This window comes from Chrysochloris asiatica, unplaced genomic scaffold (genome assembly GCF_000296735.1).
Source record: "Chrysochloris asiatica unplaced genomic scaffold, ChrAsi1.0 scaffold00165, whole genome shotgun sequence".
NCBI classification, from domain to species: domain Eukaryota; kingdom Metazoa; phylum Chordata; class Mammalia; order Afrosoricida; family Chrysochloridae; genus Chrysochloris; species Chrysochloris asiatica.
In genome coordinates, this window is record NW_006408683.1 from 1,404,286 (window position 1) to 1,421,095 (window position 16,810).

The 16,810-nt window shown below is 39.5% G+C and overlaps 1 protein-coding gene across 3 annotated transcripts in view; it reads right to left on the bottom strand.

Annotated features, from left to right (window-relative positions):
* The window catches only part of CDC42BPA (CDC42 binding protein kinase alpha (DMPK-like)), a 628,044-nt gene that overhangs the window by 266,421 nt on the left and 344,813 nt on the right, over positions 1 to 16,810 (bottom strand). For all 3 annotated transcript variants that reach the window (XM_006871264.1, XM_006871263.1, XM_006871265.1), the window contains 2 exons: positions 16,397 to 16,563; positions 12,694 to 12,816 (listed from right to left, as the gene is read on the bottom strand). In XM_006871264.1, coding sequence (XP_006871326.1) covers positions 12,694 to 12,816; positions 16,397 to 16,563 — 290 coding nt within the window. The remainder of the gene's footprint in view (positions 1 to 12,693; positions 12,817 to 16,396; positions 16,564 to 16,810) is intronic.

Consider the following 16,810-nt stretch of genomic DNA (forward strand, 5'->3'; position numbering starts at 1 on the left):
CCCATGTAAACTATCACACACACACACACACACACAAAAAAAAAACTTCTAAAAAAAATAATAAAAATAAATAAAATGTAGAGCCAGAAAACATTCCTGAAGGAGAAAAGGTATTGGAATTACCTGAGAAAGAATTCAAAAGAAGGATATTTAGGTAACTTTAACAGCATATGAGGAATATTAAGAGAAGCAAGGAGAACAGTCAATAACTCTTTAGAATAATTCAGGAAAACACTACAAGAACAAATGGACAAAATTAATGGGGAAAAAATGAGAAACAATATAAAACTGACAAAAAGAAACTCAGAAGATTAATACTAAGCTTTCAGAAATGGATAATGCATTGAAAGGCCAAAGTAGAAGAGGTGAAGGCAGAATTAGTGAACTTGAAGACAAATCTATCAGTACTAGTACGCTTGAAAAAAAGTAAAAAATTCTAGTAAAATGTGAGATGCCATTAAAAACAACAGCTATGTGTGACTGGAATTCCAAAACAAGAAGAAACAAACAAAATAAAACAAACAAACAAACAACAAATCACAGAAAAAAATTCATGAAGAGTTGTTGGAAATATTTTTCCTAACATCATGAGAGACAAAAAAAAATAAGTATTAAAAAAGCTGAATAAACTCCAAACAGGACAGACCCCCAAAGAAAATAACCAAGACATATCATGATCAAACTTTCCAAAACCAAAACAAGGAAAGAATCCTGAGAGTAACTTCAAAAAGTATAAAAGTTACCTACAAAGGAGAACCAATTAGACTAAACTCTGATTTGTCAGCAGAAAACATGCAGGCAAGACAATGGGAAATTTGTCTGAAAGGAAACTCTGAAAGGAAAAAATTGCCAACCAAGAATCATACACAAAGCAAAACTGTCCCTCAAATATGATGGTGAAATCAAGAAATTTCCAATAAGCAGACCAACTTTACAAAAATATATTAAACAGAGTTCTTTGGACTGAGACTCAATAAAAGCAGACAACAACCTGAGTTTAACATATATTACAGTAGCACCCCCAGAACTCAATCCAGAGATATTGTTGTTGATAAGTGCTGTTGAGTCAGTTCTGACTCACAGCGACAATGCTTAGGATTTAGGAAGAGCAACTGGTTGGTTTGCACCGCTGATATACAAGTGTTTAAAGCAAACAAAGCTGTAACACTGAAAATAGTGAACAGAGATATCATTTTATAATGAAAACAATAACGAAGTAATAAAAGGAAATAGGCAAGGCAGAAAGGCTCTGCAGACCCTCTGCAGCACGGATATGGAAAATTGGATGAGACAGATGTAGAGGACATTCCTAGAACTTTGAACTTCAAATGAAGGGATAGAGAAGTGTATCAAGTACTAACTGGGAGACAGAACTGAGCAGATGAGGCAAAAGAGGATGTAACTACTGAGCTGTGGCAGCCAGCCAGACCTGCCTCAGCCATCTACCATGAGGCAGTTGGTGAGTGCCTAAGACTACATGAACGTACACTCATCAACTTAATACAAATATAATAACAAACCCATGGCTTGAATGCAGCAGATAATTCCTGTTCACATGAAGAAACAAGATACAGTAGCTGAAACAAATGAACAAGAGGCAGAGCTGAAAATGTTTTTAAGGAAAAAGAGGCACTGGGCTACTTGAAAAAAAAAATCAGGAAAATGATGTTTAGGTACCTCAAAATGACTGACAGAAAGGTCAAGGAAAACAAGGAAGTATTCGGAAAAGCACTACAGGAACAATAAATTAAAACAGATAAAGGAGAATACTTCCAGAAACAGGATGGACTAGGCAGACACATTATATGGAACCTATACAAAAAGATATGAAAGACCAAATAAAACATACACAGATGAAAATTCTGGCACCCTGAACTTCAGAAGAAAGGTCAGAGAAGTGAACAGAGCACTTGCTTGGAGGAGAGGCTGAGCAGGGACAGTGAGAGAAGGAGAATGATTGGTGACCAGCTGGTCAGACTCAGCTCCACCATCTTAAGGCACCAGGAGGCCTGGCAGTACACATTTGCACAGGCGATGGTAAAGGTGCAATTTCTTACTCCCCCCCCCCCACCACACTCCACTGGTGACCAGAGGGGTAGCAGGCTACACCCTCATCCACCCCCAATGCAAACTCAGCTCTCCAGGAGTTTGGAGCCATGTGGTTGGAAGCCACACAAGTGTGAGGTGGGGACTAGCAGGGCCACTGTGGTTGCACTACTTTGGTGCCTGTATTCTGCTGGGCTTGGCTCCAGACCTACAAAATCTGCAGAGCCACCAGCCTATCATTTAACCAGTCACCCTGCCCCAAGCGTCCATGTTGAAACCAGATCTACCAAGGGCCCCCAGAACTACTTCCAGATTGAGTGTTCTGTACCTAGATAACACCGAGGCTAATAATTCCATCTAGGGCCAGGAACTCTGCTGTCAATATCCCTTCCACAACCACCTCATGAGCTCCTTGAATACAGAAACCCACCCCCAGAGATTTCTCCCCTTTGGGTCCAAACAACTGCACTGTTTGTTTTTACTAATGCAATTATCCCACAATGCCCCAGAAACAACAGACAATTTTAGCTCACAAAAAGAAATAAGAGAGAATGGCTCAAACAAATGATCAAGATGCAGAGACAGAAAACCTTTTATAGGGAAAAATGGTAATGGAGCTAACTGAAAAAGAATTAACAAGAATGAAATTTGGTACCTTAAATGGATTGATAAAAAGATTGCGGAAAGTAAAGCAAACACAAAAAGAACCAGAATTCAAGAAAACACTACAAGATTAAACAGATGAACTCAAATTTTGAAACAATACAAAACTTGCAATTAGAAATCCAGAAGATTAATACTAAGATTTCAGAAATGGATAATACATTGAAAGGGCTTCGAAGCAAAAGAAGCCCAAATTAGTGAAATTGAAGATAAATCTCTCAATACCAGCATGTTAGCAGAACAATCTGAAAAAGTGTAAAGAAAGTCTAAGAGTTATGTGGGACACCATGAAGAGTTAGGTTGGACACCATGAACTTCTAGGTGATTGGAATTCCAGAACAGGAAGCGACAATAAAAAGTGCAGAGAAAACTGTTGAATAGTGTTTAGAAGAAAACTTCCCTAACATCATGAAGATGAGAAGATAAATATACAAGAATCTGAATGGACCCCAAATATGAAAGACCCCAAAAGAAATTCAGCAAGACATATCATAATTAAACTTTCCAAAATAAAAAAGAATCTTGGGAAAAATGAAAAGTTATCTACATAGGAAAACCAACAACATTTAGCTTGCATTTCTTCAGCAGAGACTGTGCATGGAAGAAGGCAATAGGATGACATATACAAAACTGAAAGAAAAAAAAAATTGCCAACCAAATTTACCCAGTAAATCTGTCCCTCAAATACAATGGCAAAATTAGGAAATTTCCTGATAATCAGAAATTTATAATGAACAGATCAACTTAACAAAAAATGCTAAAGTGTGTTCTTTGGATTGAGAATCAACAACATCAGAAAACAACCTGTGACTATTATACATGGTAACACCACCCAGAACTCAATCAAGATACAGAAGTAATTAAAGTAAAACAAACTTTCAAGACTGAAAATAGGGAACCAGACATATCAATGTATAATGAAGATAACTACAAAGCAAAAAGAGGAAATAGTGCAGATATAGAACTTCCAAATAGCAAGGAAGTCAAGAAGATTTCAAGATAAAAGAGAATTTTAAGGAGAGAAAAATAAAAACATTACAGGGTAATGTCAAAGAAAAATAATACACCTGCACATCAAAATAAAAATGGAGGAAAATTAGATTTAGTCAACATGAACACAAAAGAAATAAAAGTGAAAAGAAAACTCACAAACAAAATGAACTCAGCATAGAAAATTTATGTGGAACAAAGAAACCAACAACATTGCACACATACAGACACACACACAAAAAAATCACACAAGAGAAATGACAGTAATCAATTCATAACTATTGATAATTACACTGACTATAAATGGATTAAATATACCAGTCAAGAGACACAGAGAGTAGACTGAATAGGAAAACAGGACCCTTTATTATGCTGTGTATAAGACATTTATAAAAAAGATGGAGAATGCCTAAATTGTACCCAACAGAAGACTGGTTAAACAAACTTTGATACATACACACAATGGTATACTACAAGAAGTTGAAGAATAAGGATGAATCTGTGAAACACTTCACAACATGGTTGAACCTGGAGGTCATTATGCTGAGTGAAATTAGTCAACCATAAAGGAACATGAGACCAATGCTTTAAAAAGTTGAAAAAGATTTTCTTGATAAAAGAAATCATCTATGATGGTTACAGAGGAAAAGGGAAGGAAAATTATTCATTGGCTAGAGGGTAGAAACATGTTATCATGGGTGACAGGACAATCAATATACAACAAGAGGGAAGTTAGCAGAAGGACAAAGGTAGAAGAAGACACATGGAGGAATGCAATAGTTAACGTGAACAGAGATAAAAATTGCTAACTGTTGGAACATGGAGGGGCTTGCAACCATATAATGAGCCAAAGTATATGATTTATTGAACATAAAACTGATGATATGCTTTGTAAATCTTTACTCAATTCACAAAAAAAAGTTGGGGGTGGGGAAGAGTATGAAGGGAGCCCAAAGATTGGCATTTTTTTTTCCAACAACAGATCTGACAACAGACTAATATCTAACATTTACAGAAAACTACGACACCTCTATAACAAAAAGACCAACAACCCAATTAAAAAATGGGCACAGGACAAGAACACATTTCACCAAGGTAGACACCTAGGCAGCCAACAAATACATGTTGTTATTAAGGGTCGTTGAGTTGATTCTGACTCATAGCGACCCTGTATAGGATTTCCAAGGAGTGACTGTTAAATTTAAACTGCCGACCTTGAGGGATGCAAATCAAAATAATAATGAAACATCATCTCACAACAATATTAACAGTGAAATTCAAAAAAACCCCAAACAATAAATGCTAGCAAGAGTATGGTAAAAACTAGGACCCTTCTACATTGCTGGTAGGGATGTACAATGGGTCAACCACTCTGGTAAATGGTACGGCGATTCCTCAGAAAGTTGGAAATAAAATACCTTATAACCTAGCAATCGCTCTATTTAGTATACACACAAGAAATGAGTCAGGACACAAGCACATATATGCACAGCGATGTTCATTGCAGCACTATTCATAATAGCAAAAAGATGGAGACAAACTAAGTGTCTATCAACGGAAAAATGGATAAACAAACTTGTGTACAGACACACAATAGAATACTATGCAACCATGAAGAATAATGATGAATCTGAGAAACAATTTGTAACTTGAATGAACTTGGAAGGCATTATGCTGACTGAAATGAGTCAATCACAAAAGGGCACATATTGTATGAGACCAGCATTTTAAAAGTTAAGAAATGGTTTCCAGACTAAAAGAAACATTCTTTGGTGGTTACCAGGGGTGGTAGGGAGGGGAGAGGGTACCCACATGGATAGTTCAGATTATGGGGAGGGCAATACACATAAAACACACAAAGGCGGAGGGCAGTATACAAAAAGAGGGAGGGTGGCAGAATAATGAAGTTTGGTGAAGATGCAGGGAGGTATGTATGAGTTAAAGATGATAGGAGTAAATATTGATATATATACAATCTTGGGACAACAGTGTTGTGTGTGTAGATACATACATCGAGACACAGGATGAATGTACAGGACTACATATGTGTATGTGTGTATATACACACATACACATATATGTATGTATATATGTATATAGGCGTTCTGGTGTGGCACAAGATCAATTTGAACTGCAAGGTCACAAGTTCAAGCTCACCAGCCACTCCTCAAAAATCCTACACAGGGTCACTATGAGTCAGAACTGACTTGACAGCACTTAACAACAACAAAAAAAAAACCCCACAACAAATGTATTTATATGAGTCCTGATGTAGAACTGTAAGATAAGCACTAGACCCCAAGGTTAGATTGAACAGCAAGGCTGATGGTTCAAATTCATCATCTACTCTACAGAAACCCTAAGTAGGGTCACTATGCGTTGTAATTGACTTGACAGAACTAACCAACAACAACATCAACAGCTACCTATCTATCTATTTTTCTACCTACCTACCTACCTACCTACCTACCTACCTACCTACCTACCTACCTACCCATCCATCCCAGAAATGTACAAGAGTTTGAAAGAGGATATTGGTACATGATTATTCACCTTTTCTGTAAACAACTATGAAAGTGGTGGAGAATACAGTTGGCAAAAGCTTGAAAACTTCATTGATATTATCAAACATCTTAAGGCAATGAATAGCTGAGCCTAGGGACTAAGGACCATAGTCTCAGGAAACATAATGGTCAACTGCTATAACATAGTCCACATGTTACAGACAATGTTCTGTCAGGAGCCAGCACTGGTGCCATCTAGTGGTGAAGGTTGAGATTAGTTTCACTTACCAAGAGGTGAGTCATTGCTAGGAAAATGAAACTGTTAGCACTATGTAAGTCACGTTTGCTATAATAAACCATGTCACTTGCCATCAGCATGTGTCCCTTGCCTGATCACTCATCCTCGCCTTTCCCTCGATAACCCACAGTCATAGCAGGAATCCAATAAGTGGCACCCAACGTAGGGCTCGAGTATGAGAGATTAAGTGAAGGACCCTCTAAAAGAGACCCCAAAGAATAAGGCTGTACGGACAATTAAAAGAAGTGAGGGCAATCTGATCAGGTAAGAATGGGGAATAAACTGGGAAAAGCTCGGTATGTAAATATGCTTATAGAGATGCTCCGAACCAGAGGAGTAAAAGTAGACCATGGTCAGCTTTGTAAATTTATAGATTTTGTAAATACAGTTTGTCCTTGGTTCCCTGAAGATGGGATTGTAGATGTAAAATTATGGAATAAGATAGGACATGATTTGCAAGAATTTTATGCCAAGAACGGGCCCGCTCGCGTGCCGGCTGATACTTTCAGTAGTGACCGTCTGGCAAGCCCAGAAAAAGAAATAAAACCATCCGCACCCAGCGCGCCTGATAACATCTACCCCAACTTTAGTCCTCTTAAGAAAGAGGCCATAGATAAAGAAAACAGTGACTCTGATGGAGATGTTGTTTTGTGGCCAGATCCTCCGTCCTCTGCCGTGCCTGCTATTTATCCAGTTAGTAAAGAGATAGTTAAGGAAGAGAAAAGAGGAGAGGGGAGGTCGGCCAGAGAGGTGCGGCGTGCACGAGAAGAGGGGCGGCCAGAGAGGCGTGACCGCACCAGACCCCTTCCCCTTCCCCCAGAGCCCCGCTGGATCTGTGTGGGTGGATCAGTGGCCACTCTCAGAAGAGAAGATTAGAACAGCTCAGCTATTAGTGCAGGAGCAGCTGACGGCAGGACATATTGAACCTTCCACTTCTCCTTGGAATTCTCCTATTTTTGTCATTAAGAAAAAATCAGGCAAATGGAGGTTGCTCCAAGACCTCCGTAAAGTCAATAGTTCCATGGAAAGCAATGGAGCTTTACAACCTAAGATTCCTTCTCCTGCTGCCATCCCCATGAATACCTACAATGAAAGTCCTCCCACAAGGTATGGCCAACAGCGCCACCTTGTGTCAGAAGTTTGTAAATGCAGCCAATTCCCGGAGCCCCTGTTATATTTACTGATGGCTCCTCAAAAAGACGGCTGCAGATAGGCACAGCAACTGGGAGCCAAGCACCCCGAAACTTATGGTGAAATGGAAAGATGCCCTAACGGGCACATAGAAGGGGCCCGACCCTGTTCTCATATGGGGAAGAGGTGATGTTTGTGTTTTCCCACAGGATGAACCTGGTCCTCATTGGATTTCTGAGCGCCTTGTGCGGCATGTGGATGACTCAGGCGGCGATCCATTGGGCTGTCATCCTGCATCCCCCACTGGCGAGACCCGTGTCCTGGAAGGAACAGAATCTGTCACCGCTTCCCCTCTATGTGAATAACACGGAGATTGGCTTGAACCTCCCCTCGGCGGGACATCTTCAACAAGAAACTAAGCCCTTCAACTACAGCGGGGCTAGTTACACTAAACCAATTTGCTACAACAACAATATGATGAACATGTTGTGCAAGCCGTTTTACAACACCATCAACATGACGCAGTGCTTAGCCTGCTCCAGGTCTAAAAACTGCCATTATAACACCATTAACTCTTCCCTCCATGTATCTCTCTTCCTCCCTGAGCCCTATGTTTTCCTTGTAGGCCCTCTTACTATAAAGAATGCCACCTCATCGGGAAGGTATGAGAAATTTCATCTAAACTGCACGGGGTGCAACCTCACCTCATGGGTCGCTGCCCTAGCGCCTAACATGTCTTTTGCAGTCCTACAAAGACCAGCCTATGTGTTGCTGCCAGTAAACATCTCCCAAGAGTGGTATGATGATGCCGGCCTGCAGTTTGTCAATGAGTTTACCACATTGCTTTCTAGATCAAACCAAGGACTTGGACTTATAGTAATGGGTATAGTGTCTTTTATCACCTTGCTTGTTTCCCTCACCACCAACACAGTTTGACTTACTCAGGAAATTCAGACTGCAGCTACTGTCAACGAGCTGATGGACAATGTTGTTGCAGACCGTGTAAGACTAGTCAGAGGTTCGAGGCCCTCTAGGGCTGAGTGTAACAAATGAGGCCACTGGCAGTTAATGGAAAATTACTTTCATCTTAATATTCAGGTATATATATTAAATTAATACACTGGAGCCTTTGAAAATCCACAGATAAATGTGATATTTTCCTAAAGCCGAGACTAAAGGTTGCAAGGTTAAACCTTTCTCCAAAGGATTAACTAAAAATATCTTAGCTACTTCTCGGTTCTTTGTTCTATAGACAAAGAACCCATCCTCCCTAATCCCTTTTCCAGGTGCAGCCCATTCACCTGGGCGTCTCCTGCAGAACTCTCACCTTCCCCCAACTGATCTCAGGGGCTATAGATATGTTAATTGGGCCTGAGAATCCAAGTTGCTGGCCTGGGATTCGAACCAGTGAAGTACAATGTAGTTACCTGAATGTCTGAAAAATTACTGATGTTAGCTGTATCCTGTTTTAGTCCCTCTTAGCTTGGTGTGAAACTCCTCCCCTAAATAAAGCAGAGGCCCGGGCCTCCCCAGGTGTGCATTACGGATTGGAAGGCATGCAGTAAAGATTGCAGGGCAGTGAGGTGCTGCCTGCAGAGGCCATGATGCCTGTAGTCCCAAGCTTGCCCACCAGTGATGTATCCACCCTGGCTTTGGGGTGCCTCATTGTCTCCCTTCTTCTGTTTGTCTGTGTATTCTTTCGCTATCCCTATCGCCGCTGGATCTCCCCTCCTCGTGAACCAAACACTCGTGAACGACACAACTATGTCGAGGTCAGACCCCGACACAATGTTACCTACAACTGGGACTGGCAAGAAAAGATTGATCTGGCCATTGAACATCGCTTGAATGGACTGTATGATACAGTTAACTTACTTGGGGATACCTTGGAGCAAGTCATAGTCTGGCAACGCCTTGCATGCCATGCTGATTATCGCTCCATTTGTGTAAGTAAGCTTGTGTATAATGCTTCGGCCTTCCCTTGGCCCATAGTGCAGGCCCATCTGCACAGAGTATGGATTGCTGAGAATGCCAGCCGAGAATGGATTGAGTTACATGCACAAATAATTGCTATGCATTATGCCCCCCAGCTTCACAGCAAACCTGCAGAACTAGCTAAACAACTTCTTTGCAACCTTAAAAATTTGTTCCCTACTATTCCCTCCCTCTCTCAATTGTGGGGTCCCATTCTAGCTATTGGCATATTTGTCATCTTTGCTTGTCTCCTCATTCCCTTCCTTCTTCGAATGGTGGTTAACCAGTATAAGGTACTGTGGAGTCGTCTTCACGGCCTCCAGCTGAAGGCACTCCCCCGACACATGCATGACGTGTAGCCAAAAACAGGTAAGGATTGGTGGACCCCCCAGTCAACCTAAGACAGAGCCATTGCCTTATGCTGCAATGAGTATCCATGACAGGTAAGACTGGGGACTCGCACTGATCACCTAAGACAGGCAACGTCCCTTGAATAAATAAAGAAGGGGGAGATGTCAGGAGCCAGCACTGGTGCCATCTAGTGGTGAAGGTTGAGATTAGTTTCACTTACCAAGAGGTGAGTCATTGCTAGGAAAACGAAACTGTTAGCAATATATAAGTCACATTTGCTATAATAAACCTTGTCATTTGCCATCAGCATGTGTCCCTTGCCTGATCACTCATCCTCGCCTTTCCCTCGAGTAACCCGCGGTTGGAGCAGGAATCTGATAATGTTCTATATGCTACTTTAGTGAGTAGCACCTGGGATATTAAAAGCTCGTGAGTGGCAGTCTAAGGTACAGCTATTTGTCTCTCCATATGGAGAAGAAAGAAGGGTGATGAGAAATTAAGTTGCTTGCAATCAATTAGTGCAATGGACTAATGGAACATGTGAACATCAGTCTCCACAATTCTAAGACCAGAAGAACTAGATGGTGCCCAGCTACCACTAATAACTGCACTAAAAGGAATCACATTATAAGGTTCCAGATACAGCAGCAGAATATGTGGAACAAAACTAAAAGTTATTTTTATCAAACAAAGCAGACTGACTGGTTAAAAAGAGATAAGAGGAATCGAAGACTATGGCCCTCGACTACCTTTCAGGCCTAGAAAGGAGCTCAAGCTTATGGCCCAACTTTCAGCCAACGTAGATAGGGGTAAGATGAACACTAATACGGTATGTTAACTATGAATGATGGAATGGTAAATCATTCAAAATCAAGGTGCAACATGTACCTAAGGACAAAGGTGAGAAGGGACGGGAAATTGGGTGGAATGAAAATAGGGCCACAGGGAGGAAGCAGGATAACTATTGTTCCATTGAGGGGGTTGCAATCACTGATATGAAACAAAGTGTATATTACATGTAGAATGTAAGACTGGTTATCTTACCTGTAAACCTTAACTCAATTTACAATAAGAAGATTTTGCAAAAAAACTGAAGGCATTGGCAAACAACAAGGCTCTGGGAATTGATGGAATACAAATAAAATTTTTGAACAAACGAGGCAGCAATGGAGGTAATCATTCATCTATGCTAACACATTTAGAAGACAGCTAACTGTCCAACTGGTTGGAAGAGATCCATATTTTTGTCCATTCCAAAGAGCACTGACCCAACAGTATTATTACTGTATTATTACTATCACATGCATGTAAAATTTACTAAAGATAATTTAAAAATGTCTGCAACAGTACACCACAAGAAACTGCCAGAGCTTCAAGCCAGATTCAGAAGAAATGCAGAATGAATAATAACATTGCTGATATCAAATGGATACTGGCTGAAAGTACAAAATACTGGAAAAATGTTTACCTGTGTTTTATTAACTATGCAAAGGCTTTTGATTGTGTGGATCATGACAAGCTATGGACAAGAATGTGGAGAATGAGTATTCTGGATCACTAAATTGTGTTCATGAGGAACCTGTACTGAAAGATCTAACCTTGTTCCCCCCAACAAAAAAATAAAGCCTAGATCCATATTAAAAGACCACAACCTCAATGAAAGAGTATTCTAGAAAAATTCTGCTCACCTCTGGGAGTCAGATGAGTGCTCCAAGTCCTCTGTGAAGGACCATGTGTTTCCCAGAGAGCTTCATGGTTAAACCCTTTAACTCCTTTAAGCTTTTGCTTATGCCACCATCTCTGACCATGCAAAATCACAAAACTCCTTATCTTGCATTTCTAATATATTTCCTTATTCTGATATTTTAAAGTACTTATCTTCTAGGAGTCCTGGTGTGACACTGTGGGTTAATGCGAAGTTGTTTTGAACTGCAAAGTTGGCAGTTCAAGCTCACCAGCCACTCCTCAGAAACCCTATCCAGGGTAACTATGGGTAAGAACTGACCAATTGCACTTAATAACAACAACAAAAACAAATAATCTTCTAACATGTTTTATCATTTCATAATTATACATTTATTGCTTCTTGTCTGTCTTCCACCCTCCAACCAGTAACTGTACTGAACAAGAGCAAGGATTTTTGTCTGTTTTGTTTAGTATTGTATCCTGAGAGCCTAAAACAATAGCTGGGACATAATAGGTGCTCAATAAATGTTTGTTGTGCGAATGAATGAAAATCAGGAACTTTTAACTAATTTTCGCAGCATACCAAAAACTATATTACAAAAAATGTGGTTTTTTTTCACAAGTCTTGATGACTATTTATTAATTCCTTTGTATAGTGCCCTTCCTTAATCCTAATACCTTTGCCCATTCCTATATTCTTTGCCAAATTCCAATTCTGTAGCACAAATTCACTTAGGTTTTCCAAAAGAGTTATCCTTCCTTCCCCAAATCTAGCTTACATACTCTTCCTTTACAATTTTCATATATCTCTTTTTATTTTTCTTGATATCCTTTTTGACATGCATTGCAATGAATATTGGTTTACCTGTTTCTCAGACCAAAATGTGAGATCCTAGAGAGCAGAAACCATTCTTATTTGCATTTTCCTTGCTGGTATATTAGCTTATATGGCATAATACATAACATGTATTCAAGGAATATTTTGTGTGCAAATAAAAAATTGTTAAAAATCTATCAAACTTTATTAATGGGTAAACCACAGAAATTTACCTGTTACTTGTTTCCTTAGTTTTTCAATTTCTTCTTTTAGGTTTTTTATTTCTAAATCTTTGCTTGCTGTTAGTGGTCCATCAACAGTTGAATACTGTAGAGCTTGAACAGTCTGTGTTGACTCTTAAAAAAAGAGTGATAAATATGGTCATATTCTAAAATTTAAAAATAATAGAAATATACTCCTTTCTATAGAAATTCTATAGAAATGAAAACAAGTCCACGAGAGCCAAAATATGACCTTGAATATATCCCACCTGAATTTAGAGACCATCTGAAGAACAGATTTGATACATTAAACACTAAAGACCAAAGACCAGAAGAGTTGTGGGATGACATCAAGAACATCAGACATGAAGAAAGCAAAAAAATCACTGAGAAGACAAGAAAGAAGGAAAAGGTCAAAATGGATGTCAGAAGAGACACTGACACTTGCTCTACAGCACAGAGATGCTAAAGCAAATGGAAGAAATGAGGTGGTCCAAGAGCTAACAGAAAATTTCAAAGATCAGCTTGAGAAGATAAAGCCAAATATTACAACAAAACGTGCAAAGATCTGGAATCAGAAAACCAAAAAGGAAGAACACGCTCCACATTTCTCAATCTGGGGGAACTGAAGAAAAAATTCAAGCCTCGACTTTTGTTATTGAAAGATTCTCTGGCCAAATTATTGAATGATGCAGAAAGCCTCAAGAGAAGATGGAAGGAATACACAGAGTCACTGTACCAAAAGGAAATGGTTTCTGTTTCAAGAGGTAGCATATGATTAAGAGCCAATGATACTGAAGGAGGAAGTCCAAGGTGCACTGACAGAATTGGCAAAGAACAAGGCACCAGGAATTGATGGAATAAACAATGAAATCTTCCAAGAAAGTGAGGCGGCACAGAGGCACTCACTCATCTCGGCCAAGAAATTTGGAAGACAACTATATGGCCGACTGATTGGAAGAGATGCATATTTGTACCCATTCCAAAGAGAGGTGACCCAACGGAATGCAGAAGTCATCAGACAACCTCTTTGATATCTCATGCGAGTAAAGTTTTGCTCAAGGTAATACAGAAATGGCTACAATCATACACTGACAGAGAACCTCCAGAGGTTCAAGTCAGATTCAGAAGAGGTTGTGGAACGAACAATATCATTGCTGATGTCTGAAGGATCTTGGCTGAAAGCAGAGAATATCAGAAAGATGTTTACCTGTGCTTTATTGACTACGCAAAGGCTTTCGATTGTGTGAACCATGACAAGCTATGGACAACATTGAGAAGTATGAGTATTCCAGAACACTTAATTGTGCTCATGAGGAATGTGTACCTGAACCAAGAGGCAGCTGTTTGAACTGAACATGGGAATAACTGAATGCTTTAAAATTAAGAAAGGTGTGTGAGAAGGTTGTATTCTTTCACCATATTTATTCAACCTGTATGCTGAGCAAATAATACGAGAAGCTGAGTTCTATGAACAAAAACGTATCAGAATTGGAGGAAGACTCATTAACAACCTGCGACATGCAGATGACACAACCTTGCTTGCTGAAAGTGAAGAGGACTTAAAACATTTACTGATGAAGATCAAAGACCACAACCTTTGGTGTGGATTACATCTCAATGTAAAGAAAACAAAAATCCTCACCACTAGACCAATAAACAGCATTCTTATCAACAGGGAAATGATTGAAGTTGTCAAGGACTTCATTCTTCTTGGATCAACTATCAACACTCACAGAAGCAGCAGTCAAGAAATCAAATGCTGTATTGCATTAGGCAAATCTGCTGCACAGGAACTTTTTAAAGTATTGAAGAGCAGAGATGTCAGCTTGAGGACTAGGGTGCGCCTGACCCAGGCCATGGTGTTTTCAATAGCCTCATATGGATGCGAAAGCTGGACAGTGAATAAGGAAGATCGTAGAAGAATTGATGCCTTTGAGTTGTGGTATTGGAGGAGAATACTGAAAGTGCCATGGACTGCCAAAAGAACCAATAGATCTGTTTCGGAAGAAGTGCAGCCAGAGTGCTCCTTGGAGGCCAGGATGGCTAAGCTTCGTCTCTCTTACTTTGGACATATTGTCCGGAGGAAATAGTCGCTGGAGAAGGATGTCATGCTGGGTAAGGTGAAGGGTCAGAGAAAAAGAGGAAGACCCCTAACAAGATGGATTGGCCAGGTGGCATCATTGATGGACTCAAGTGTGGCAGCGGTAGTGAGGTTGGCCCAGGATTGGACATTGTTTCCTTCTGCTGTGCATAGGGTCGCTATGACTCGGTTCCCACTTGACGGCACCTGACAACAACAACAACATATGTATGCAAAAGCTGGACAGTGAATAAGGAAGACCATAGAAGAATTGATGCTTTTGACTTATGGTGTTGGAGGAGAATATTGAAAGTACCATGGGCTGCCAAAAGAACCAATAGATCCATTTTGGAAGAAATGTAGCCAGAGTGCTCCTTAGAGGCCAAGATGGCCAATCTTCATCTCTCATACTTTGGACATATTGTCAGGAGGGACTAGTCACTGGAGAAAGACTCTAAAGTTTTTGGTCTGAGGTACTGAAAGCATAGATTAGTCTGGGGTCCTCAAACATTCAGACTTAAGAAGACCTCTGCAAAGGAATATGTGAAAGACAGACTTACAGAGAAAAAGAAAACTAGATGTGTAAATTGCCCACTGGGCCAAATGAAGGAAGACTTTTCAGGAGGAAATAAACAATTGGGTCAAATGCTGCTGCTATGTTAAAAGATAACAACTAAAGAATGAGCACTGGACTTTGCAACATACAGTAAGTAATGGGCTAGGGAAAAAGAGTAGGATTTCTAGGCAGCATTAAGAGCCCACTTGAGATTAGTGCTTATGAACGTGAAGTGACATCTGTCAGTGTATTACATGTTTTAAGTCAGTTACCTTGAACTATATAGCTGCAATGTAAGGTTGTTCATAAGCAGAGTAAGGTTCTGTCAAGGAAGTTTGACAAGAGAAAGAGGAACAACAGAGCTGATGACATATAATTATGATTAATAATGATCATGAGCAGTGAAATGGAAATAGAATTATAAGTAATGGTGGAATTAAAGGAATATGGTGGTAAGATAGAAGAGGGAGTTGGTAAGGTAGGAGAAGGCGTTAGCTATGAAATTAGGAGCAGAAAATTATGGAGGCTTTGTGTGACACTGATATTTATGAAGTGTTTTAGTTATTGTAATCTCAATATATATTTTACTACCATGGGAAGGAATGGTCAGTTAATGATGGAGAACAAGGTCAGTGAACCTGAGAAATAAGAAACAAAGAAGTCAGAGTATTAAAAGGTTCATCTATGTGCATTTTAAAATCATCAAGTCTATAACAGGAATAATGTGATAGAAAAGGGCAGTGTGCCAAGCCTGAGAACTTCTCAGAATGGAAGGAATAGGACAGAAGAGTCACTGAAGTCTTGTACTGGACGGAAATAGTTCCTTTTTCTTGGTAGTTTAATTTTCCTCTCTCAGAGGTATGATTTATTCCCACACATTTCTATGCAACATATTATCCACTAACAACAAATGTCATTTTGTTATTGTTTACTGTTAATTATGTATTCCGCACTTCCTTTTATTGCACTTTATAAAACAATTTAAAGATAAAACAATTACTTGGGATAATTAGCTCATAACATTGTAACTGAGTCCAATTCTAAAAGGGAAAAAAATAACTTAAAAATATATTTACCTTGGAGCTTTCTACTAAGTTCAAGCTTTTCCTGTTCGAGGCGCTTAATTCTTCTTTCATAAGCTTCAGTTGCTAAGTTGTTATCTAGAGTTCTCTGGACATTAACATCAAGATCCAGGGAGGTGGGACCAGCTGTAACTCTTAAACAGCTCCGATCAGATAGAACACTGAAGAAAAACAAACAAACAAAAAATGTGGTTCACAGTGAAGTAAGAAAGTTCTAATGTTAAACAAAGTTGTTTGTTTAAAGACTTGAATCTCAATACCTCACTATAGTGAGCCAACTATAATGATACCAAAAATCATTTGCAAAACCACTGAAACTACTAAATAGGTGCATTTTGTTTGTTTGTTTTTTAATTTAAGGTTTTTATTGTGGATTGAGTGAAAGTTTACAGGGCACATCATCAGTTT